At 36.6% G+C, this 27,050-nt stretch overlaps 2 protein-coding genes across 5 annotated transcripts in view; one reads left to right on the forward strand and one right to left on the reverse strand.

Moving 5' to 3' along the window:
• The window catches only part of LOC132139676 (multiple epidermal growth factor-like domains protein 9), a 91,058-nt gene extending 81,097 nt beyond the window's left edge, over positions 1-9,961 (reverse strand). Inside the window, exons 1-2 of the mRNA XM_059548210.1 lie at positions 9,298-9,961; positions 571-769 (exon numbers count right to left, since the gene is read on the reverse strand). Coding sequence (XP_059404193.1) covers positions 571-769; positions 9,298-9,814 — 716 coding nt within the window. The 5' untranslated portion in view covers positions 9,815-9,961. The remainder of the gene's footprint in view (positions 1-570; positions 770-9,297) is intronic.
• On the forward strand, positions 1-27,050 carry LOC132139677 (P2X purinoceptor 1-like). Of its 4 annotated transcripts, none has more exons than XM_059548214.1 (13): positions 1-263; positions 17,346-17,490; positions 19,935-20,006; positions 21,212-21,284; positions 23,244-23,331; positions 23,709-23,789; positions 24,030-24,171; positions 24,416-24,564; positions 24,906-24,996; positions 25,079-25,144; positions 25,584-25,679; positions 26,305-26,349; positions 26,469-27,050. In XM_059548214.1, exons 2-13 carry the CDS (start codon positions 17,356-17,358, stop codon positions 26,472-26,474), a joined length of 1,044 nt encoding a protein of 347 aa, XP_059404197.1. In that variant the 5' UTR covers positions 1-263; positions 17,346-17,355; the 3' UTR covers positions 26,475-27,050. The 4 variants fall into 4 exon arrangements, with proteins under 4 accessions (XP_059404197.1, XP_059404195.1, XP_059404194.1 ...); XM_059548212.1 differs by lacking the exon at positions 1-263 and adding an exon at positions 13,016-13,326 and having other exon boundaries at positions 21,212-21,272; XM_059548211.1 differs by lacking the exon at positions 1-263 and adding an exon at positions 13,017-13,326.

Consider the following 27,050-nt stretch of genomic DNA (forward strand, 5'->3'; position numbering starts at 1 on the left):
TACACGCAGCAGAATGTATTCGGGAAAGGTTGCTCAGAGACAAGTATCATAAAGAGGCTCGTAGGCAAACGGCTGACAGGTGACATCCTGTTATGATGATACAATAAATTTGACATGATTGCAGCAGTTTGGCAGGAATCTGACAAAGTTGAGGGACACGGACGATCTAGCAGCCACTCTACTGCAGTGCAGAGAGAAATTGCTCCATGCCTGCTGACTGCATTCATGCAGATGTCAAATTAAGGACAAACATGAGACATACGGTAAGTGCAGCTTTACAATATGAGCCAGCATCAGAACAGACATAGAAAATGAAACAAAGACACACAGCTCATAAGTTCAGATCAGAGTACATTTTCTAACATGCTGAATTTTGACCAGTACATCACACTGCACATGACATTATAAGAATATATTATAAAGCTGGGAACAAACTGTCCTATCAAATATTTGAGTTTCCTACATTCTGTTGTAAAGAGGTTGCTGAGGAAATTTTCCACCAAGTCATTATGATACCTATCTGAATGAAACAAGGGTGATGTGATTGATGTGAGAAGAGCAGATACTCACCTATTGCAGAGTCGATTCACAGCTCCATAGGAGTCACAGTTACAGGCCTGGCAGCCACCGGTCCCATTGGTGAAATACGCATCGGCACATTCATCACAATGCTGACCCGTGTATCCAGTTAGACAGACACACTGACCTGTGGCAGAGTTGCAGGTATCTTGGTCCTGTGAACCCTCAGCACGACAGTTGCACTGATGGCCTGTGCACGAGAGAGAAGAGAGATGAACATCATGTTAGCCGTTTAATCAGTAAGTGGTAGGGGTAAAGCACATTCTCATTTTGCCCCCTACACATATTTTATCAAAGGAACATGGCACAAAGGAAAGTGTGAAATTATTCAAAGCTGCAAGTTGCCACTTTCAAGTGCTGTTACAGAATGGGAATAGAACGAGAACAGATAATATGGCACTGAAATCTCTCTCATAGAAATTATATGAGCAAAACAGCAACATTATGATTCAAGTATTGCAGTTAATGGAAATTATATGAAATGCCTGTGTGGCAGACAGTATTTGGCTACTGCCTTCAAGGACGGTTTTCAAGGAATGTTTTGTAGGATTTAGAGAGGACTTGAGCCTGGCCCGTCTTGTTATCAGCTCTCGCAGTACAAGCTGTTCTATCCTGCACACGTCAACACATCTGTAAACTGTTTTTTGTTAAAAAAAAAAACAGCCTTCTCAGTACCTCAGAAGCCTCCAGCACTTACAGCAGCAGGAACCTTACACATCTAATACAATCAGCAATAATACAGAGGTCACTGAGAGGCTTTTGAAGAAATGATTTGCTCCCAAAAGTCAAAATCTGAGCAGAACAAAGAAGCCTGATTGTTAAAGCACAATTTTTCTGACTGTGCTGTAATATTAGTTTGTTGTGTAGGGCAGGGCTTATCTGATTGGAAACTACATCACATCGATGCAGTGTTCAAATACAGTGACACAATCTGTGTTTTTATCTTGGTAAAAGAGGAGCCGTTGCTTTCTCACATAGGAAAAGCATAGTAGCTGTAATTTGCGATGATGTTAGTTTCAATGAGATGTGTCTGTGAGAGAAAGAGGCAGGGTAAGGGAAAAAAAAGTGTCAGATAAAATATTCATTTTTGGTTCTCTTTGTACAGCCTACCAGACAAAATGCCAAAGGCAAGCCCTGGATCACTAGTAAAATCACTAGTCAAGAACCACATTTTGATGCATTATTTTGTTGAAATAATACTGCTCCGTAAGGGAGCACATCTGGTGGGAACTAAATTCAGAAAATTATCCTTTTCTTCTGGCTGTTTAACATACTGCATGCATAAATCCAGAGGGGGCCATTCTTGCAGTGTGTCATTGTTTTAAAGTGACCTCCCATCGGACCAGTGAGTGTTAACACATGAAAAAACACACACATATACACATGTGCACTGACACAGTGAGAGAAATGGAGCGCTGTGATATATTTAGCAGAAGCTCTCAGCGTGTACAGTTCCCTCCCATAGCTGACTGGGGGCAATCTGATCTGAATCAGAGGTGACCTTGCTGAAGATCAGATTACACAATAGGAGAGCTCTGCCAGACAAAGTCAAAAATAATTATTATTTTTACTTTTCTCTTAATGAAACAATTACAAGTATCCATCTTATCTGTCTTGTATCGTCTTACAAGATTCACTCCTAACCTACTGTACTTCTCACAGTCCAGTGAGGGCAGGCATCATTTAATAGAAATATAGATGCTACCAGTCAAACGTTTGAGGTCAGTGAAGTTTTTTTTCATTCTAATGCAAGGATGCATTAAGGACACATTAAATAAATCAAAAGTGACAGTAAAAATGTTTACATTGTTACAGAATACATACATTTCCAATAAAAGTGATTCCTTTGAACTTACTATTTATCAAAAAAATCCTGGGGTAAAATGTCTTGACACATTGACAAGGTGATCCTCGCTTATTGAGTATCCATTGAGAATGCAGGAAATGAAGTCAGCTCAAGACACTGATAATGAGATGCAGTTTTCCCTTCCAAAATATAAAGGTCACAGCTTTATTCTGGTTGAATAAGGTTTAAAGGTTTGTTTACCAGCTATATCTAATAAGGGCTGGGAGCACTGGCCTAAATTCACTTTTGGCACCTTTTTGGAAATTCCTGCTCCAAATCTGTTTGTTTGTTTATTCATTTATTTTATTTTTTTATTTTTAGGTTCAGATTTCTGCATGAGGGTCTCACTGTTGCAGTATGGATAGACATTAAGATACCTTCTTCAACGCATTAATGGCAAACTGCAGGTTAGCTCCAGACAGTAAAAGTAAGGTTGACAGTGAAAGTGGCTAAAGACTCATCTTGATTGATGAGTTGACACAGAGATGGTGAATTAAGTTATTAGCTATGCTAATTCACACACTGCTCCATGTAGGCCTACTTAAAGTCTAAAAAAAAATAAAAGATGAGAAAAAGACATTCTCAAAAAAATAACATACAGTACAAGTACAGATTTTAACTATTGTTCAGTCTTATATAGGAAATACGTGTATGTGCCTATGGTGACATTTCTGTAAAATTGTATTATGTTGCTTCTTGCAAGTTTCATGACATTTTAAAAGTAAAATGTCAAATAGGTGAGGCTGAAAGCACATTCAGTTTGATCTGAAACAGATGTCCGTGAATCTGGCAATGTTTTATTACATTGGGTATTGTACATATCACAGCAATTCATAAATTAAATTTAAATTGAGTCGCATTAACCCCAACCCTAAACCTAACCAATAGTTTTAACAAAAGCAAACGTGAGATAAAAACACATTTTCTTAAGCAACCATGCCATTTTGGCTTGTTTCTACAAATCTTTGAACTGCCTGAAGGGCAATGTTAAATGTGTTTTGAGGTAATAACGTAGTATTGTGCAAGGAAACATAAAAAAAAGTCTGTGTTAATCATTAATCTGCCCCATTATCATAATTTGTGTAAAAACTAATCAAATTTTTTGCTGTTCAACTGCTTTGTGAACATTCATCATTACTACTTGATTGGTCTTACTTGAACGAAGACTAAAAACTTTTTTAAGGTGCCATCAATGCTAAAATGCTTAATGAAAAGTACTGTGTGACAAATCAGATCAGATGTAGTTTCCAAAAAATGGTGAACCATTGTTTGTGATATGCAGGGATGTCACACATAATCAGAACATGTTTGGACAAATTCCCATGATCAGATTCAGTAGCTTTGGCAAAGTTACAAAAGACATTTACGGGACACTTATTTAACGGTAATGAGTGTACGGGCCTGTTACTCTTCATTGCCACCCACATGCCAGATTGTGTGGCATCGCTGAGAGTGTGAGAACTCTGGCTTCATCTCACAGAGAAAAGAAAAATACATGAACACTATCATACGGTCACGTTTACTAAGAAATCTTCTAAAAAACAAAACAAAAGAGACATTTATAAGCTAGATAAATAAACACAAACAGGTTTGGTAAATGATAGAGTGTCAAATGATATTGCTGAATTGGTGTGGCTCAGAATTAGTAAACTTATTTACAACTAAGTCCCATCATGTTACCGAATGGATTGTAGATTCAAAATAGAGATGAAACGTCTACCAGTTTGATGATAAATCATGTTAAAATTATCCACAGTTAGTATTACAGTTTCATATATTGTTTTTATAATTGTCATTAAAACCGTATTCCATATGGTGATTTGAACAACTCAGGATAAATAAATACTAATAAAGTCCAGCATAAAGCAAAGTTTTAAGTAACAGTAGTTCTAACCAATGCTTTGGACACTGAGGTTACAGGAAACAGCTCTAATTCTGTATATAATATATATAATATAATATTCATGAATTAAGCAGCTCATTAATCCTTAGTGTGTTTTATATGGTTCTTATTTGTGGAATTCTTGGCATTAGTATCTTACCAGTATTTTTGTTGTTTCCCAATTTGTTTTTACAAAAACACTGAATAACCAAAAAAGCACCACCACCAGTCCCAAGTTCAGTTAAAATGACTAATATGCATTCATACATGGTTATCAAGTTTTAATTCTAATTACTAAAAATCTATCATTATATAATACTTGATTATCATATTATAATGCTTGACAGACTGATATTAAGAGTGTACTTTCAGATATTTAAAAAAATGTGCCATTTTACAAACATATATTTCAGTCTGGTGAGTAAACTAAAATATTTACTAGCCAATTGCAATTCAATTGCCAAGATGTCAGTTGAGGATTGTTATGGAGCAGGTAAAATACATATAATCACTTATTAATCAATTATTTGACTTTACCCTTTTCTTAAAGGGTTAGTTCATCCAAAAATGAAAATTATGAAGCATCGAAAATACATTTTGGTCCAAAAATAACAAAAATGACTACTTTGATGATGTTTTTGAATGAACTAACCCTTTAAGGGCTGAAATGTGAGGTTTACAATTTTATTAAACTTTTTCGTACATGTTATTAGATAAACTGTTGTCAGTCATGTTGTCATTTAAAATACAGACATTACTGGTAATGCTATTGTTTTAGTGTTTTTACAAACAAACTCTTTTTTTTCAGTTTGTTGATTTGAAATATCAAACTTGGTCAAATGATTTGGGTGTCAGTACTTTTTAAACCTTTCCAGCACATTTTAACAATACCGTGATAATACTGATAACCATGATAATTTTGGTCACTATAACCGTGATAATAAATTTTCATACCGTTTCATCTCTAATTCAAACTACATGAGCCCTTTTGCGTCTCTGAGCAAGGCACATGGTTATCGAATAAAAGCTGAATGACTATTGTGATAAGAAGTACTAGTGATAAGAAATGATGTATACAAGTATAAACCTGTCCTAAAATTCATTTTCTGAGGAAGTGGATTATCTAGATTCCTGGGTGTGGTCTCAGTTCAGTTACAAAGAAATGCACGCATTGTGAAAGCACTGTAAATGCACACCGTGCGCTGATATTCTTGCTCTTTGTTGCATGCTCAGTCCACAAACTGTCACTCTTCATTTTCATCAGAGCAAGTAGCGTGCTGACGAGCAGAGTGTAAGATGGAGATAAACATCTGAGCAATATCTAGATGTGCACTTTTAGATATTCAACTGATTAATAGTAGCAAGGAAATGGATTATAATGCATACATTTATAAATATATACAGTACATATAGAAAAGCACTGTATATTTTATATAATTTTGCAAAGAAGATAAATTCAGCTATAACAATGACAAGATCAATGCCAGTGGCAAAATAAACTTCAAAGTTGGCATACTGTTTGCATAAGGAATAGCACAGGGGTGCAATATTAGGATATATAATGGACACAGGCAGTTATCTGTGTATTAAGACTCCAGAGTTTCTAATCAGCCAGAAAAATTTATCTGCAAAGTCTAGAAGTGTATACTCCTCACTAATAACTTGATTTAGGGTGTTTGTAGGCCTGGAGCTCTATTAAGAATGGCAGGCAGTCTAAGCAATAGCAGAGCGGTGCTTTTATAAAACTCGCAGCAGGGAATTCACAAATAATGTGCAAATTAATATGTGCTATAAAGCACATTAGCAAACTATAGCTCTTAATAGCTCTTACACATATTCAAAGAAAAGTAGCTTTAGTCACTACTACCATCACCATTCTGTAAAATTATTTTTATTTGGATAAGAATTAGTTTGGCATATGAGACATCAAACAAACTATTTGAAGTTTAATGTTAACACACTGAGAAATGTTCAACAGCCAAACCCAAGCAAACACACAAGACTATGTTCCATTCAGAGCATGATGGATGCTTTCAATGTTTAACTGTATCAATGTGTAAATCAGACTACAGCAACAATTGTCTCGCAATTGCAGCACACATCAAACTTACTATACAGAATGCCTTACAAAAATCTAGTCATCAACTGTACAGTACGAGATAGTAACACATAGCTGAAGACTTATTATAATCTGAAGTCTATAATCTGTGTACAGTAGCAATCTGTTTGAGCTCATGTTTCTTCAAACTCGTTCATGAAACTGAGCTGAGCGAGGACAGTGTGGTAGCTGAAAAAGAGCCATCATACAAGCCTGTGTGTCCGGCAGTGCTGGGGACTTATGAAATGACTTTCACTGTCCTTGTCTAAATTGTGTTTTTAATAAGCCACACGCTGCTCACACGTACAGCACAATATGACATGCAATAAGAGTTACAGTGCAACTCTGCATCACAGGTGGTGCAGGGTGTATTCCCATTAACAAATGATCTGCTGGCAATTTAAAAAAAGAAAAGAAAATCACCCTCAAGTATGCCAACATTACAGTCAGTTCAGCAATAAACCAATATCATCTCCATAAGGTATTTTAGTGTATTGTTCACATTATTTTATGATGATTATTATATGTACTCTCGACAAAATAAAGTTCTTGTATATGGCAAAGACTCCTATCTACGACCACCACAGCATGAACAAACATAACTGGGAAATGATTTTCCCTGACTGCATTGCAATAAAAACAACACATCTCAGGAGTCTGGAGCAGAGCAAATAAAAAATGTTGACTGGAAAAAGAATTGGCTCATATTCTTTTGTTTAAGGGTTAATTCTGCCCTTATTAAACAAGCGTAAATATACACAGGTGTCAATTTTATAAGTGTTATTTAAACCTCAATTCTGCTTGTAAATGGCATTCTTGTAAACTGTTAATTATCAGAAATAGAGTGGTTGACATTCAACTATGAAAATATTTGAAAAAACTTTGAGAAATAAACATTACACAGCTGTTCTGTGCAAACTATTGCCAAATAAGAGAAGTAGACTCTGATAATAGTTCTTCATATATTAACTCCACTTTTGTCATGTATTTCTAGTCTCTGAGCTAAACTAACAACTGTAGTTGTTATGCAATTTAATGGCAACTTTTTTTGATTCTTGTGAGCTTAATTTCTGTCGAACAATGGGTCTATATACATAAAGATGTTCCTTAAACACCTGAATCTTATTTCTTTTCCATTGCTTTTCTATCACACAGAATTACAGAAATAGACCTACAAAGCATAGAAGGGAATATAATGGAGGAAACTGAAACGAGACAATTACCAGTGTCCAACAGCTATAAAAATGCATTAATGCGTGATTTAGTGATTATCATTAATAAAGGAACTCAACTTAAAGTGTCTCGCTCTGATTCTTGCTTCTGCATTAACTTGTGTTATTTCTGAGTCTGAAATCATTTTGTGACAGAATGAGGTGAATGTTGTAACGGTTCCACAAACCACTGCTAATATTAAACATGCACAAACTGTTGATCAAAAAGAGAAGCTGCCAGAACAAATTCCCAAGTACTTTCTAAATCAATCACAACAAATATTTTTCTTAATATGAGAAATTACTTGAGAGGATCCTGAATACTCTGCTCATGATTTTAGGTTAAGCTTTCAAATAAGATGTTATCTAGGGCTAAGGACGACACCTCCCAGAAATGATGGTGTCATAGACGTCTTGGGAAATAAGGGCACTGAATTTTTCCACACTAGATACAAAAGTCAAACACCAGCTATTCTTATAGTCAGCATCTGAAATTTTCACTCCACTCATACATTAGACAATCACGACAAATTTTAAGATGCAAAAAAACCTTAAAGAAACAAAGGCATTGAAACATGATGATGCTCATTTTCTCTCCATACATACATTTAGATGCTGAATAAGTGGGTTTAATGTGCCATATTTGCTTTTCTGAGGAAGCGATTTCAGTCACCTTTGGGCCACTACACAGGATAAGATGCATTTTATTTACTGTAATCCCAAACACCTGCCTCCTCTGTAAAAGATTCACATACAATGAGATCCAGCGGGGCTGCAGATCACACAAAGTCTTCACTGAACCTTTGATGACACGCAATATGGCTGGTTCCCTTTTCTTTTAACTTCATTTAATCCCACAGCTGTCTCTGAATATGTTCAAGTTCAGAGTGAGAGCATGTAATGGTACTAAAAAGAGGAAGCTCTCACCCTTTTTCCAAGTAAGAAACTGTCAAGATGAAAGATTATGAATCAGACAGATTAATGTGTCATTATATTAAACAGTTAAAGCAGACATAAAGGTGACTGATACTATACTAGATATGACCTTAATCAAAATTAATCATCCTCATTCTCCAAGCCAGCTTGGCATAGCGTAACTCAAGATAAAAGAGTAGAGGGTTTTAGATTTATGATTGTTTTCCTCATTTGGAAGTCAAATGGTAATTAATCACATTAAAGTAATTAAGAAGGTTGTCTCTGTGCAGCTGGGAAGATCTCGAATGTCCTTAAGATACACAGCTGTACTGATGTACTGAGGTTGGTAGAAAGGATTTATCTGTCAGTTAATTTTTATGATACAGCTGATCAAACGGCTGAATTATCAGTACTACCAAAAGACTGTGAAGTGAGACAAAGAAGTGTACTGAAAACTGAAAGACAGAACAACAACTACATAATGTGAACACTTTCAGTTTGAAACTACACTCTGTTACCATAGGAATACATAGAAGAAACAGTTAAAAAGTGTCTGTATAATGTATGAAGATAAAATAATAAATGTAGCGCATGAGAACAGCTTGTGCAGGTGTAAACCTCTTGCAAAACCCCTCAAAATAAAGGACACTATTTTTAGTGCACAGGAACACATTCTAGTTTGAATGAATATTTGGAAAACATGAATTTTATAAACTGGCACACTGCCTAACATCATGTCACTGAAAAGAATGAGAACTGAACTTACCTCTCTCAGTGGTCACAAGAGGCTTTGAGGTGCTTTTCACGGTCCATGAAGTGTTTGCAGTATCCAGTGCAGGCGGTGTTGTGTTTTTAGTGCCACTTAATGGAGAGGAAGAAGTAGGTTTTTCTGTATCGTTTTGTGTTGTGGAGAATGTGTTGTTTTCTTTGGCTTTACTGCGTTTGGAGGTTGGGTCCATTGTTTTGGTCAGAGGCGCAGCCGTGGTGGTCTGCCAAAAGGGCTGTAGTTGGTTAGTTTTACCAGTGGTCCTGGATGTGATGGTCATTTTGGGGGTGAAAGGTGAAAATCTGGAGTCCCTGTCGTCCTCCTGTAAGTGGTTTGGGATGGTGGTAGTAGCCTCTAACGTCTCAGCCAGCACAGCACGCGGGACTCTCGCGCCTGGAGACGCGTTCTCATCGCTAGCGAGGCGTAAAGCGCGCGACAAACCAGCTGTGTGTCCTAACAACAACAACAACAGCTCCAAAACTGAGAACAGTAACATAGTGTAACGCATACACGTCATTTTGTCCTTTAGCTCCCCATGTGAAACGTTTCAGTTGTGTCCTTTAGTACTATACAGATATTAGTCTTACTACCGAATCCGTGTTTCAGCCAATTGTCTCCATTTGTCCACTCTCGCGCTGTGATCTGCAAGGTTTCACTCCAGCGAGACTGACAGTTGTAAACCCCGCCTACTACGGCCACGCCTCCATCCAATCAGAGCGCACGCTATATGAAGATTGGCGTAACACTGCACCAATCATACGACTGTGAGGAGGAGCCGCAAGACTGACAACTATGAGCTGTCTTGAAAAGTTTCAAAAGAAACAAAACGGGTAAGACGACATTAAAATAGCTCGAGACAAGAGCTTAAGCGGAGCCAGCAGTGAGAATCAAACATAGAAACAAACAATGAAACAAATAATAGAGCTATCAAATCAGATGGCCCCATTCTACCTGTGTGTAACTCGTTTATAAACTGTGGTTAAAAGCACGTTATGGAAAAAATAAAATTTAAGGGCGTTAAAATTTACATGATGTTAATGGATTCATTGTTAATGGAAAATCTGACGTAGAAACGCCTAAAGGAGGTTTAAAAAATGTACGAGAAAAAGGTCGTGCTTGCGCTGAATAAAAGTACAGGGTAATAGCGTCCTCCAGTGGTAAAGAACACTCTACTACCTGTCAGCTGCTCTGAGCAAAATTAATTTGACTGGCATTTTAACATAAAATGCCAAAAAAAAAAAAAAAACAATGTTATAATTGATTCAATATAATCAAAATATGCAGATAACTAATCTAAAGTAATCTCTTGCTTTTGTTTTCAAGCTTTTCAGAGACTTTTCTGCTTGATAATCAAAAAAGAGAAAATAGGAGGAGAAAATACCTGTTTTTACTTCTGGCACTCAAATAAGAAAATGTCAGATCTTGTAATGTTCAGGAAATAATTACATTAAAATGTTACTTTAAAACTCCTACAGTGGGAAAACCACCACTGTTCGACCTAGATTGATTACTTGCATCTTTTTGACCATGAGAAAAAAAAAAACAGTAATATATGCACAGTACTTTAAGTGACCTTTATCAAAAGTCACCTTTATTTATAGCTTTACAGTGTTAAACAGGAAAAATGTGTGCTGATAATGCAAGAGGACAATAACAAACAGTCAGTTTAACAGTTAAAGTTCATTCTGAACTCATTATCCAGCTCAGTTCAGTTCTAATTGTGCTCCCAACTAAGCAAGCTAAAGGCAACTGTGGAAAGGCACCAAAGCTCCATCGGAGACAGAAATGGAGAAAAAAAAAATCATGGTAAAAAACAGGCTCAGTCAGGGGGCCAGTTCTCCTCTGGCCAGATGAAACCAGCATGGTGTGGTTTAATTCCAGGCTGCAACGCACATCTGATTGGGCAGAGGACTCGTCTGGTTCTCGTGGTCTTGTTCCAATGGGCATCTAGTTGACGAGGTCTACGCAGGGGATCAACCTTAGGGCTCATCTAATTGATATGGTCTCCACTGACATTCAGGGCTGTAAAGGTCGCCTCTAGGTGCTGATCACCCATCTGATCCAGACACGGACTGGATCTGGTGGCTACGGTAGCCTTGGAATAAGAATAAAACAGACTTATATTAGCGTAGATTCCATTCTTCTTAGAATGTAACAAGTGTACATCAGGTGTTGTGGGAAGTGTTCCCGGTTCCGGTTGACCTAATTAATGCAGCTTAACTATTCTTTAATGGATTTGAGTTAAAGAAAAGTGATTGTGTGTTATGTGTAAAACAGGTTAAAGAGATGTGTATTTAATCTAGATTTAAACTGACAGAGTGTTTCTGCCTCCCGAACAATTCTAGGTAGATTGTTCCAGAGTTTGGGCGCTAAATAGGAAAAGTATCTGCCTGCAGTTGTTTTTGATTTTGATACATGCATAGGATTTTGGTCTGATAATTAACTAATCTGTTTTTTCAGAACTTAGCAATAGGAAATTACTAGTGATCCATTTTTGATTATTTTTGATCCATTATTATGATTATATATATATATATATATATATATATATATATATATATATATATATATATATATATATATATATAAGCTATGCATTCTTTTAGTTTTGTGAATTAGTATGTTTCATTGAGAAAGAAATATATAGAGCTGACGATCCTAATACTGAGCCTTGTTGTCCTCCAAAATGTACTTGTGAATGATATGATACTTCTTCATTCACTGGTACAAATTAATGACAGTCAGATAAGTATGATTTAAACCACGCCAATGCAATTCCAGTATAATTTTCTAGTCTATTCAAATGTTGTGGTTGCTAAGATCCAAGAGCACTAATAGAGACCACAGTATAATAAGATTAGGTTAATTGTAACTCTCATGAGAGCATTCTCTGTACTATGATACGGTCTAAATCTGTAATATAGAAGACACTTGAGATACCATTTTCTATAAGAAAAAACATAGTTGTGAGGAGACCACCTTTTCTAGTATCTTTGACAGAAAAGGGAGATTTGAGATTATCTGTAATTAACTAATTCTCTAGGATCAAGGTTTTTTTAATGAGAAGCTTAACAGCCAGTTTGAAGGATTTTGGGACATATCCTAATGGCAATGATGAATTAATGATATTAGGAAGAGGATCTATGACTTCTGGAAGCACCTCTTTTAGGAGCTTAGATGGTATGGGATTTAACATACATACATGTTGTTGCTTTGGATGATTCAACAATTTAATAAAAGTCTGTCCTATAGCAAAGAATTGATGTAGAATGGTGGTCCATAACTATATAAAGCAATTGGAACTAAGGTGCTTCATACATTTATAAGAATCATCCTGTGAAACTGTATATTCTGTATGTGAACATACAGTAAAATGAACACTGGGTTTTATCTTTAGCATTCATTCAGGAAGGCAGTTGCCATAGAGCGCAAGAAGAGTGCTGATAGAGAGAGAGAGAGGAGATGGCTGTTTCAGGCATGTGAAAGATGTGCGGTCGACATTAAGCCTTTATTTGCAATTGGACTCTAAGTTGTCACTCCTCCCTTAAGAAGTTTATCCACTTGTACATGAATTTGTGTTATATATTCACAAGAGGGAGTATGAAGACAATGCAAAGTGGGTGGTTTACTTTGAGAAGTGTTTGGTTTAAGAGACAGAGAGAGAGAGAGAGAGAGAGAGAGAGAGAGAGAGAGAGAGAGAGAGAGAGAGAGAGAGAGAGAAATAAAGAGAGAGACAGACAAATAAAGTTAAGGCAAGGAAGGAAGTCAGATTACAGCACTCTATAAACATCTTACAGTACTGACTAGGACATCTTACCAGTGAACAAGAGCCTTGTGAAGACAGAGAGGAGGATGTAACACGTCTTTGTACTCTTTCCTTTTAACAAGAAGAATGAAATCTCAAATAAGGAGAACGTTTTCAGACTTTTTCTTTGAATACGAAACTCCTAGACAGGTTCTGGTCAGGAACAAAAGAGTTGCAGTTGTGTGCCGAATCATCCAAATGGGTGTTCTAGCTTATATCATTGGGTAAGAGATTTATTTTATTCTTAAAAAACCTGAAACAGAAAAGCAGACAAATGTCAGTGAGCATGAGTAACTGAACAGAACATGCTTCAACAAGAATGAAAAATTTAAAGAATGCAAACAAACTAACGGCTTGAGCCTTATATTGAACTGAAGAGTTAAGGGCTGTCATGATGTACCATTTAAAAAACAATGTTTTATCAAACTAGCAGCATACCATCAAACTGTTATTATTTCAGAAAAGGACACACATTTCTGAAGAGAATTTGAATAAACTGAAATGTATTTTATATGATTAGTTTACTTAAAAGTATGCTCTCTCTTTTTAAAAAGTTTTTTTTATTGCATCTCATTTAGATTTAATGGCTTATAGCTTCAATAACATATAGCTTATCTCCAGTCATACAACTAACAGCTGGCCCTCAGTATGTATTAGATAACTGATGTACGTGGCTTATGTGTAAAAGATTCACTTACGCGATATTCATGATATGTGTCTCGCATACAGACATGTTTATAAAAGCAAACATTAATTTGAGCGGTAAAATGTAATGCTGTAGTCATTCATGGAGAAAAAGCAGACTTGCAGATGTTAACCTTTAGGACAATCAAGTCCAGACAAATGCTGCTCATTTCCTCTTAAGTAATTCAAACCTGTATTGTGCAACCCATTGAGCATCAGTTAACACATTATGTGGGTGTCACTTATCTGCTCGTCTAAACAATACAATTTGCATTTAAAGTAACTAAATGAATGTTGAATAAAATTGTTGCACTTCTCTTGAAATCAATGACTACGGTGCAGTACATAAAGCCACTGGAGCAAAAACACAATTGGAAAAGTGGCTGTAATATACTGTGATATGTAGCAGTCTATCTCCTATTTATGGGGTACATCTACAAAGTGTTACATCCCTGTATTAAACTTTAATGTCAGTGATCACAGAACAGCATATGAGTTGTTATCCCTCTCTGTTACTCCCTTTAGTTTATCAGTGAACATCAGCAGACTACCCTTAGTGAATCAAATCCAGCTCGGGTCCAAATTACAGCAGGCTAACAGAGGTATTTGTTTGGGAATTCAAAGCTAGAAAGCATTATACACTAAAAACTTACATGTTGTCTATAGCTGGTGTTTGTGCAGCTAAAAGTGGATGGTGCTTCTGTTATCTGTCATGAGGAAGTTGTTTGTCTTTGTAGTCAAATTAGCTGAATTAACCACAAATTGATCAAGTTGATAAACTGTTGCAATAGTATTAGTTTTGGTCTGTGTGGAACAGTATTTCAACCTTATGCATGCCACATGATGACTGAGAGTCACGCCTCAATGGGAAGGATACTGTTTGTCGTGTCTTGCTAGAGGGCATGATGCCAAAATTGCTTCATTCTACTTGTATATGACACAAGGTGGCTCAACTACATGTTTGAAACATGTTTCAAACTACTGTTTGAACACATGCACACATTCTAACATGGAAACTATGAAACATAGCCTTATGATGTTTTTTTTCCAACTGCTGTGCAAGTAAGTGTAACAGTGCAGATCACGAGGATTCAGTATATGCTTTTTACTTGAAAATAATAATGCACTGGTAAATATATTTTGTATTGTTATTGTCAATCAGTAAGCAATAAAAATGAAACTAATAGCAACTCTGAGTGAAAGGTATTAGGATCAAATTAAAAAACTTTTTTCTTTCTCTGTTGACAAATTAAGCTCAATATTTACAAATTGTGTGCTGTGAATTTTCATGAATAGAAAGAAGGAATGAAGAAATGTTTCATAAGGTCATATAATCATAATATCATCAAGTCATATAATAATACAGATAATATAATTTATATATTGTCCCCTTGGAATTATAAGGTTCTCCCGGTATCTGCATTACAAGTAGTTTTGAGATATTGAGCTTTAAAGTTTTTGTGTTTCATTCGACTGTGTAGAAAGAACCTTATTGTTTTTTAAATAAAAAGTCCCATAATATACATAACATTAAAAAATCTATCACATAATGTAAATACGTTGACACAGGATAAGAATATGTGAATAACTCAATTTTTGACAAAAATGTCAGATAGAACCTTATAATTCCAAGGGGACGTAAAACGTAAACATAAATATAAAAAAATACAGAATCATTGAGTTGGAAAAATGATATTTTGCTCCAAAAATTACTTGTAAACTCAATCTCATTTTCAGTCTTACACAAAGCCATCTGACTTTCAACTGTGATCAGCTGTGGTCATTTTGATTAGCTCAGCATGAAAAGAGCTTTCCCCGGGAACCCCGGGAGAAGGAGGGATGCGCTGCTGAAGATCCCTCGCCACTGTGGTGAATCCGCTGTGCCATTGAGCAGGCGAGGGAGTGTGCCGCCATGGACGCTCAAGGTGGTGGGCTGAGTGAGTTGCCGGGGACGGGCGAGCTTGCTGCCATCCGTGAGGGAGCCGAGGAGTCGGCGCCGTTCGCCAGGGGGCCGGAGCCTGCTGCCTCCGTGAAGGAATCCGGAGGAGCAGGGAACGGGGGACTCCTGCCGGCTGCCCAAAACCGGAGGAGCCGTCGCCGTCCAGTGCCACCGCCGAGCAGCAGTGGGTCTGGGAACAGGAATTTTTTTCTTTCTCCTCTCTCCCCTCTCTCGTCTCTGTCGCTCCTCCTTCCATCTCCTTTTCTCTCGCCTCGTCTGACCTACCCCCAGGTTCCCGCAGGTCCCCGTGAGCGGTCCCCCCCGGAAGGGGGGGGGGGGGTGTAGAGCGCAGTCTCGAGGGTACCCCCCGGCCTGCGAAGGGTGATGGGGGTATGTGACGAGTGGGGCGGAGCCGAGAGACGTGGGAACAGGAGCGAGGCCGGTGGAGTGTTTGGAGATGAGCGACACCTGCTCGACCCACCGGTCTCGAGTCCCAAGCAGGAGATGGAAGCATATAAAACAGGAGCGACGACCGTGAAGGACGAGAGAGGACCAGGCCTGGGTTTTAGTTGTGTTTGGTTTTTATTTGTGCGCGTCAGTCGTCTGTGAGTGGCTGACGTGCTGTTTTATGTTTATTTTGAGCATTAAAGTTTCATTTTGATTGTCCACAGGTTCCCACCTCCTCTTCCCATAGTTATGGAGTTTTTATCGTTACAGTGTGCATGTGACAACAATATCACAAATTGTCCTCAAACATGGATTGTATAGGAAGGTTGCAAGAAAAAAAGCCATTCCTCAAGAAAGAGCACATGCAGTCACGTCTGAGCTTTCTAAAATGAATAATTTTTGCCTCAACACCAAATGATATGTCTCACAGAAATTCAGTACAGCTCACCATCCAAATAACAGCATTCCTACGGTAAAGCATGGAGGTGGTAATATGAATGGGGCAAAATACCATCAAATTCTTGAGGAAACTCTGCTGCCCTCTGCCAGAAGGTTGTCAATGGGAAGAGATTTACCTACCAACATGACAAAGTACACAGCAAAACTGGCCACACAGTGGTTGAGGGAGAAAAAGATGAATGTCCTTGCATGGCTTAGTCAGAGCCCAGACTTAAACCCCATTTAAGATCTGTGGAATGACTTGAAGACTGCAGTCCACAAATGGTCACCAACTTAACTAGAGCAGTTCTGCAAAGAAGAGTTGGCAAATATTGCAAAGTCTAGATGTGCAAAGTTAGTAGAGAAATTGGGACATATCCCAACAGACTAAAGGCTGTAATTAAATCAAAAGGTGGTTCAACAAAATACTGACACAAGGGGTTGATCCTTTTTCCAACTCCAAGTTTTCCGAGTTATTCTGCATTATTATCTCTTTAGTATTGGTGTTATTTCTTTCATTTGGATGTTATAAGTTTCTGAGGAAATGCAGTTGGATTAAACAAAAAACTTTGTCCATCGTCATTTCAGGCTGCACAGAAAAAAAGTGATTATTTTAAAGGGGGGTGATTCTTTTCTATACCCACAGTATATATATAGTGTACTGTAAACATATAGCTTCAGACGGCAGTTTGATTATAGCAGACTGTGTCATAAATTGTTTTTTGTTTTTTTTAGGTGGGTGTTCATGTATGAGAAAGGCTACCAGGTAGTAGATACTGCCATAGGCTCCGTCTTCACCAAAATGAAGGGAGTGGCATTTACAAATATCAGCAAAAAGGAGCGGATATGGGATGTAGCTGATTATGTTTTTCCGGAACAGGTGGGTTGTGTCTCCTCATTTTGGCCTCAGAATTGACAAAACTTCAGACACCCTAATTTAAATACATAGGTATCATTATTTTTTTCTTTATTTTCATTATTATTTAAAAAATGAAGAAATATGTATTTGAATGCAGATGTAGGCTACTGAATGGTAATTGTCCATTCCCTAACTTTGTATTATGCTTCCTGAGTGTAAACATGCTTATATTGGTACGTATGAGAGTCATTACGGCTGTGAATTTGGCTTAATCACAGATAAATGTACTCTACTCTTATTGTGTAAACATCTGCAGACACATGCAGGTTATTCTCACCTTGACAGCAAGTAAACATCTACAAGTGCATCTCCAAAAATTTGAATATCATGTAAAAGGTCTTTATTTTTTGTAATTTAATAAAAAAAAATCTTGCACACAAATTGAAATATTTCAAGAGTTCTTTTTGTTTTAATTCTGATGTTTACAACTTACAGCTTAGGGGGGGGGGGGGGGGAGCAGTATCTCAAAAAATTTGAATATTACATTTTTGAGTATAAATACTGGGTACCTCTTGGGCTAGTTTAGAACATGCAACCACAATTATGGAAAAGACTACTGACTTGACAGTTGTCCAGAAGACAATCATCGACAAGTAAGCCACAGAAGGTCATTGCTGAAAGGGCTGGCTTTTCACAGTGCTGTATCAAAATATATTCATAGAAAGTTGACAGGTAAAGTGTGGTAGAAAAATGTGCACAAGCAACTTGAATGACCACAGCCTTGGGAAGGTTGTCAGGAAAAGCAGATTCAAGAACTTGGGAGAGTTTCACAAGGAGTGGACTGAAGCCGGAGTCAGACGTCTTCAGGAAAAGGGCTACAGCTGTCACATTCCTAGAACCAAACCACTCCTGAACCATAACGTCTGAAGCATTTCACCTGGGCTAAGGAGAAAAAGAACTGGACTGTTGCTCAGTGGTCCAAAGTCCTCTTTTCAGATGAAAGTAAATTTAGCATTTCATTTGGAAATCAAGGTCTGGAGTCTGGTGATGATTCAGGGAGCCGTGACATCTGCTGGTGTTGGTCCATTGTGTTTTATCAAGTCCAAAGTCAATACATCTACCAGGAGATTTTGGAGCACTTTATGCTTCCATCTGCTGACAAGCTTTATGGAGATGCTGATTTCATTTTTCAGCAGGACTTTAGCACCTGCCCAAAGTGCCAAAATCACTTCCAAGTGGTTTGCTGACCATGATATTAACGTGCTTTTTTGAGATGCACCTGTATATTGTGACACTATTTAGAATAAACTATTTTTTTTTACAATATATTTAATTGTATATTTACTGTTAAGTTTTTCATAAATAATTGAAAATGTCTGCCATTATATACTTTATGCCAGCGGCCTGTTGCAGTTTCAGAATGTGAAATGTGTGTGTTATTTTGCTGAAAGCACCCAGTGCAATATGAAACAGACAGACTGTTGACAGAAAAGTAAACACGTCATCACTCAGCAATCAAAGGAGTGGCTCCAGGAGCTACTAGATTAAGTCAAATAATATCATCCAAAAAAGCAAATATCAAATATATGTGCATCATGATAACAAATATCAGCACTGTTGTGCACACACGCAAGCACACACACTGGGTTTTCATGTTATACTGAGACTTTCTATTGACATGATTTTTATACTGTACAAACTGTATATTCTATTCACCATCCCTAAACACAGCCCTAACAGAAAATTCTATTCATCAAGAGTGATGGTAAAGAGATATATAATGTTACCTTAATCAAATAAATTGTTTTTACTTTTCATTCATCAAAAATCCTGACAAAAATGTATTACAGTTTCCATATATAAAAAATTAAGCACAACAACTTTTTAACGGTGATAATCAGCATATTCAAATAATTTATGTACTCTAAGATTCTGCACAAAAACACTGGTGTCAATGACCATTAAAAATAAATAAATGAATCACTTATTGAGTACAGGTTGCTGCCACTAAGCTAACAGTGCTAGCAGAGCAGAGACATGAGAAAAATGATACTTCGACTATTTAAGGTTGAGGTTAAATCATAGATTCAGCCTTAAACACAGCTGCTTCTCTGATGCGAGCTGAAAATATAGCCATGTCAGTCTTCAGTTTAAATCAAGCTTTTAATACTTAATCAAATATACAGAGACAGATTTCTTGAGGTCGGTTTTTGGTTTTGGTTTTAAAAAAGGACGTTTATCATGTCATGCAGGGGTGTCAAAAACAGTATCATGAAGTCAAGCGAGCATTGTGCGTTTCAAAAACTCAATTTCTTATGCAACCACTGTATAACCTAATAGACAAAAGATGTACTGTATATTCATCATGGCACTCTGTAGAAATCCACACACTGGTTTGTGTTTAGAGATTGAGACTACATATGGTCATGTGTAACCCTTCAAGTCCTGTCTGTTCCGTTTTCCAGGGTGACTCGTCTTTTGTTGTGATGACGAACTACATTGCCACTGTGGGACAGAAACAGGACAAATGTCCTGAGGTATGTCAATATGTCTTTTTCTCTAGATCTCTATTGGCTTTCATAACCATGACTCTCATAATTGTTTGTTTTCTCTCTAAGATTTCTATATGAGTCATATCCTGATCATCTTTCCCCCCAGTTAATATACAGTAGCCTGTTTCTCAGAAATAAGGGATGAGGGACGTCATGCAGATTTTTTTTTTTTTTGAGAGGCACGAGGCAGTCCTGCTTGAGACCAAACTAAAACTTAATCCAAATTATGAATAATAATTAAATTAAATAATAAATGCATTCAAATTTATTGAAAACTAGTAGTGAAAGTTTAATTTAGTGTGCATGGTAAACTGCAACATTTTTGCATTCATAATTCACTTCAAAAATCTGAGGGTGTACATGCTTGTTTAGTTTGAATATAGTTTCCCTTATAATAAATGCTGAAATACTGTACAAAGACAATCTTTTTTTAACATTTCATTAGTGCATATTTTTCAATAGATTTATTGCATTGTTCATTAAAATGCATAAAATACAAAATAGTCTGCTCATATTATGTACAGTCACAATTCTCTAGTGTTTTTTAAGTCAAAGCTAAACTGATATGTTTGTAATGGTGTGTGACACTTAAGTATGATATTAAAATGAACGAACTTTTACAACAGATGCAATGTACCAGTAAGCCAAAATTAAAGTGCAATGCATTTTAGCACTTAATTCAGTCCTTAATACATGCAAGGCAAAGACATTTTACAGTGTGGTTGATTGCCAACCACCCAAGGTTAATTTAAATCTAAATAGATGAGTTACAGAAATACAGAAAGTGGATTATTATCCATCTTATCCTAAAAAGAAACTGAAAGTGTCACTTATTTCCCCCATTGTCCTTTGCAAAACACACATATAACCTGCGATACAATCTGTTAATTTCCAACAAAATAGCATGGCTAAATTTCCTGTACAATCTCTTAATTCATTTTCCTGCTCTTGGTTTACCTCAGTTATATTTGACTTTCACTTGACTCTCTATTTGATTTTTTTGCCCTACCTGCAAAGCTTTGCTTAAACAAATAAGTCTCAAGAACCAGGTTTCAAGAATTGAGTTTTGTGGTTATTCGGTGCATCCTGTCTCATTTGGATCTCACATTTGCATATATTCAACAAGCCAGTTGGGGCTTAATTAAACCCTAATATCCATTAAAGTGATTACTTTCCTTTGTGAATTTCAGCTGCCAGATGGGAAGAACACATGCAATTCTGATGCAGACTGTGATGAAGGCAAATACAAACGTATGGGAAATGGTAAAGTTTTAACCATTACATTTTTCCCGACAGAAGGAAGCAGCAGCATAACTTTGCATCACTAACAGCCAGGGGCAGAGGAACTCACTTGTTAAGTGTCTTTTCATTGCCATTGTATAATCCCTTTGACCCTGACTGGTTACTAAATCAATACACCAGCGGTGTAAGATACGTACCGCAGAATTCAAATGATCATTGGGTAAGAAAATTGGTGCACTTGCACGTAAGCATTTGGTTTCAGCTCTACTCAGAATCAAAGGGGGCCTAATGAACTCTTACTCTCCTAACTGACAAACCTGCACATCGTCCATGCTGTCATCTCCGTAAGTCACTAACATTCACTAACATGCTTTGCTATCATGCTCTAAGGCTTTTTCTTAGCTTTCCACATCTTTGATGAATTTTACCCCATGCTTACTGATGTCTGTAATTCCCAGAGATCCACTCTTATCCAGATTTAGATTACTTGGTGTGACAAGCCGCTTCTATACAGCTGTTTTGCCAGTTTTGAAAGAATATGAATTAATATGTCACTGAAAAACATAAAATAAAAACTTTTCCATATCTTTATACTCATTTTTATTTATTTTTTAACATTTATTTCAGTTTTAAACCTTCTCCAAATTTTAATTGATAATTTATAACAGGAGCTATGCAAAATTATTCCACTGCTACCCAAACTCATGTTAAATAAAGGACTGGCAAAGCTTAGTAGTAGTAGTTGGTTTTAAACTCAATCAACATTGCTAATGGGAACACCAATAGTTAATAAACACTTAACAACAAGCTGATTTAAAAAAGGAAAATACAGTCAAAGCCACATTACTGACTGATATCGTGAGCTTTGTGTGGGTCACAAATACTCAAATATTGACTCAGTTTAACATGCAGCCTAGCAGAACGATTAACTCCAGGAATACAGACGTAAGTAAACAGCACTATCTCACATTACAGAAATTCAAACTGCCATGACTTCCAGTCATGGGCAATTGGTACAAACGTCCCACAAACTTCACCATACAACTCATATTTTCTTTAATCTTGTTACAATACTGACCCTGTGAATTCAGGGTAAAACACACAAGCTTCTTGTTGTTTATGCAAGGCTTCAGACTGCATATGTTTTATGTTTATTGTATCATGTCTCTGATATATTTTAGATGTTCTTTGACACAAGGGATGTGTTATATTTTATGATTAGACTAAGTGTATTTTAATGGTGGTACAAAAGTTTGTCAATTTTATTCTACTAACAAAGCAAGTTTGTGAATGTAAATGTTACAAAAGTCAGACTGAAATTAAAAAAATATGACCAAATGCAATTTGGTGAAAGCATTCCTAAATAACTGGACTGATAGAATCATCCTTCATGCTCATTAATTCAGAGAAAAGTTGATTTAGTAACATCAAAGTCATGGCAGCTCCTCACTGAAATCACAGTCAGTTGCTAATGGAAATAGATGTGTATCAACCAAACAAATGTATTAGATTTTTTCTTAGTGCTTTCACATGGTCTCACAATCTTCTACACATTTTTTTTTATACTTTTAAATGTGAATACTTTTACAATTTAAAAATGTAAATATTAAAAACATGTTTCTGAATACCAGTTTTAAAGTGTGCTGAGAGTAAATCAAAAGTATGACATTGTTTATGTGTATGTGTGTGTTTGTGCATATACAGTGGGTATCCAAAGTCTAAATGCATAAAGAAAATGTGGGATTCAAAGTGTTATGGATTGTAAACGTGGATAACTATATGTAAGGATAAATGTACATTGGTATTAAATTAGAAAATGCTAAATCTAAGCATTTTCACAAGGGACATAAAACTTTTGGATCCTACGATATACCCTGCCATCTCTCTTTGGGCCTGTCTTGTTTTGTTTCAGTCTGTTCTGATCAACACCAAAGCTATTTTACTGTACTCTTCACCTAACGGCATCACTGTCTCTCTCAGGGCACATGACGGGCAGATGTATAAAAAATACAAGTACTTGTGAGATCTACTCCTGGTGTCCAGTCGAAGACGACCGTAAAATACCAGAGTATGAATGCCTATTTTATTGTTGTTGGGTCATCATATCTGGCCACATGTCACTTCACTTTCACTAAATTATAAACCCACCAAAAAAGGTCTGGTTGCCAATAGACCAGCAATGTGTTATAGTTCAACCATAATAAATTGATAAGATACTGTTTAATAAAAAGCAACCATTCCTGAATGACTTGAACTTCCTGTTTGTTTAGAAATCTTGGAAACTAAACAAAAGAATCTAATTACACTTGACAGTTGCTTTAAACGTAAAAATATGTTTATACCATGGGGCATGTGACAGATTGTATTCAAAACTGTTTTGAATCAGCCTACAGTTTTGGTCTGATCCATTTAACTTTGTTTTGTCCCTCTTATATTTCTCCACAGCCCTCCAGTCCTGCTGACAGCAGAAAACTACACACTGTTCATCAAAAACTCTATTACCTTTCCCCAGTTTAATGTAGTAAGGTAAAATTTCAAATTCTCCTTGTGGTAAATTTTCAAAGACAGGTTAATTCGGACAAAGGAGGATAAAATAAAAAAGGAAATTTTTTTTTTGTGGATTTGCAATAGGCATCATCCTGTAACAATATTTGTACAGTTCATACTGTATATGCTATTGAAGGCCAGGCTTAAAATGCAGCACTCAGTTTTATTAGTTTTGTCTAACTGATTAAAGTACACCTCACTCTTTTTCTCTCTCTCTAGAAGTAACTTGGTGGAGAGTGTGAATCAGAGTTACATCAATAAGTGTTTGTATCATCCCCAGACTGATCCACTGTGTCCTATCTTCAGACTGGGAGACATTGTTGAGCGTTCTGGGTTCAGTTTCTCAGAGATAGCTCGCGTGGTAGGTTTTAGTCATCGATGACTGTAAATACACACATATCTTCCATATAGACTTCCAAAAGAGTGATGTATTTAATTGTATAGTTTACAAACTTTAAAATGGTAGGCTACAGTATTTTGTACAGTATTAAATGTTTTATAGGTTAACAAGAGTATTATTATTGTAGTGAAATATTTTAGATCTGGAGAAGATTACAGAAACATGGGATGATAATCTCCATGATATTTCCCATGTGATGTGTAAGGGTGGTGCTATAGGAGTCCTCATCGACTGGGACTGCAATCTGGACCTGAGTGTAAGACAATGCAAACCAAACTATGAATTCTATGGTCTTTATGGAACGGGGAAAAATGGGGACAAAGAAGACAAACCATCATTGGGATACAATTTTAGGTGGGTAAGAAGGTTTAACTCCTTCACCTTATGAAAACAACTAGCTATTTAATTTGACTAATCTACGGTCCTGTAGAAGCAAAACTATAAAAGAGACAAGGAAAATGAACATTGTCCAAGAAATCTGATAATCTGTGATAATCACAGATTACCTGGTCAATATTAATGTCCATTTAATACAGATAAAATGAGAAAAGGTCAGTGTTGCTGAACTGTATAATTCCTGAACCTGTAAGCTTTGATGTTATGTGAAAGAATCAATAAAAATGGTTTTGAAGAACTTTAAGAATATATTAAGTGTATACACTACCAGAACTATTATGTGATACTGTCTGTTTTAGATACGCTAAATATTATGTGGAGAATGGGGAGGAAAGGAGAACGCTAATGAAGGTGTTTGGTGTACGCATAGACATCATTGTCCATGGACAGGTAAGCTTATTTTTTATGGCTCATTCACAAAAAAAAATATGGGACATGCACATTTCCATTTGTTTACAACTGTTCCTTGCAGGCAGGAAAATTTGATATCATCCCTACGCTGACGGCCATAGGCTCAGGAGTGGGAATCTTTGGAGTGGTGAGTGTCACAAAGAATAAACTTACATACTTATATAAAGAGATTCCTGGTATAAGTTCCTCAATTACTTTTAACTACAGACTCCATCCTTTGGATTCTGCTTTTAATGAAAGAGATGATACCAGATGTAAAAATATTTTGGGTTGCACCATCCATGTAAAAATTAAAAGATGCATTAATGTGGAACTACTGTGTATTACCCAGCTCTCTGAAGTACTTCAGTCTGATCAGTCCACTATGATTGTCTGTGGCCAAAAATGTAATAACTAAACAAATACACTACTGTTCAAAAGTTTTGGGTTAGTTAGATTTTTTAATGCTTTTGAAAGAGTTCTCTTATGTTCACCAAGGCTGCTTTTTTACTCACAATTTGTACAGTTTTCCAACTTCTTTGGAATCGGGTTGGAAAATGAACTAACATTTGCTCTCATTTGTTAAGGCAACCGTTGTGTGCGATATGCTGCTCCTATATTTAGTTCCAAAGAGAAATTTCTACAAAAACATGAAATTCAAGAATACAGAAATCTTGGAAGAGGTGAGTGTTGTTTTTAAATGAAAAAAAAAAAATAAAAATCAAATATTTCATTGGAATCAATCTTGTCTTTGTGTCCCTGAGAGCTCCATGTTAGTCCACTACCAAAACACAAGATGGCAGCAGAGATACATAGTTAGGTGCCGTGCAAAAAAAAAAAAAAAAAAAAAAAAAAAAACTGTTACTTGGGCAGATGCAATGCAGTTTCCAAATATTTACATCAAGCTACATTCCCATAGTGTCATTATGGAAACATCCAGGATTGAACTATAATTCAAATGTCCAAAGCACGTCTGAGGGAGTGTAGGCTATGTGAGTGGAAAAGTAAAACCACATTTGCGTCAGTTAAGTATCTTACTTCTGATCTGTATGCAAGTAGGCAGTGTGCAGTGTGCAAGACTACTGTATTCAAGTCCACGCAACACCACAGCTTCCTGTAGAAATCTCTGCAGTGATAGTTACCCTAGCAACGCAGCACATTGACCATACTTGTTTCTTATAAGAAAGGAAAGTGAGGCCACATCTTAACCTCCAGGACTCCCACTCTAGTAGCCTTCTGAGAAAGAAACACATTGGGGTTGATAGGAGCATGGGAAATGGTCTCAGATATGTATTTGCCCTTTCACAGAAGCCAGCCTTGCCCCAGTCAAAGACAGAAAGAGATCTATCGAAGGTAACATGCCATTAAAATCATTTCAGCTGCAGATCTCTGTAGAATTATGGCGTATCTCCATAGACAACTTTTCCAAATTTAATTGTGGTCACAGTAATTCTGATCTTTGCTGTGTACAGGAGTGAAGTCAGGATGGCTGTCATGATGACTGACTACTGCACTGGAGAGAGAGAGAGAGAGAGAGAGAGAGAGAGAGAGGAGAAAAAACACTGGAGCTTCAACAAGATGACTGGGAGACTTGACACAGAACTGTCAGGCATCACTTTTCCTTTCTAAATAACATATCCTTCCCAAACTACAAAGGAAAGAAATTAATTCACTGTTACGATTTAAGACATAACTAATATCCACTGAATGTGATTATATTGAGAGGCTCAGGACTGTAAAGGTACACAATTGTGTGAGGGTTTTGAGGTGTTTACAAGGTTCCCAAAGTTCTTGGCATTTGCCATGTCTGGATATGTCACCCATATTTAACTTTGGATAATGTATCACCTTAAATTTAAATTTTTTATTTACTAATATGCATTTTGTAAAGGTATATTTGTTGTTGTTTTTGTAGCAAGTAAACTGTGAGCCTACAATTTTTGTGTGAAATAAATTTTTGACGGTTAGTCCACCATATGAGGTTGAAGCTAACCAGCTCTGAAAGGCAGAATGGTGAGTGATTTAGGCCTCTTGTTTTAACTCATTCACAAAAC

This window comes from Carassius carassius, chromosome 4 (assembly GCF_963082965.1).
Source record: "Carassius carassius chromosome 4, fCarCar2.1, whole genome shotgun sequence".
NCBI classification, from domain to species: Eukaryota; Metazoa; Chordata; class Actinopteri; order Cypriniformes; family Cyprinidae; genus Carassius; species Carassius carassius.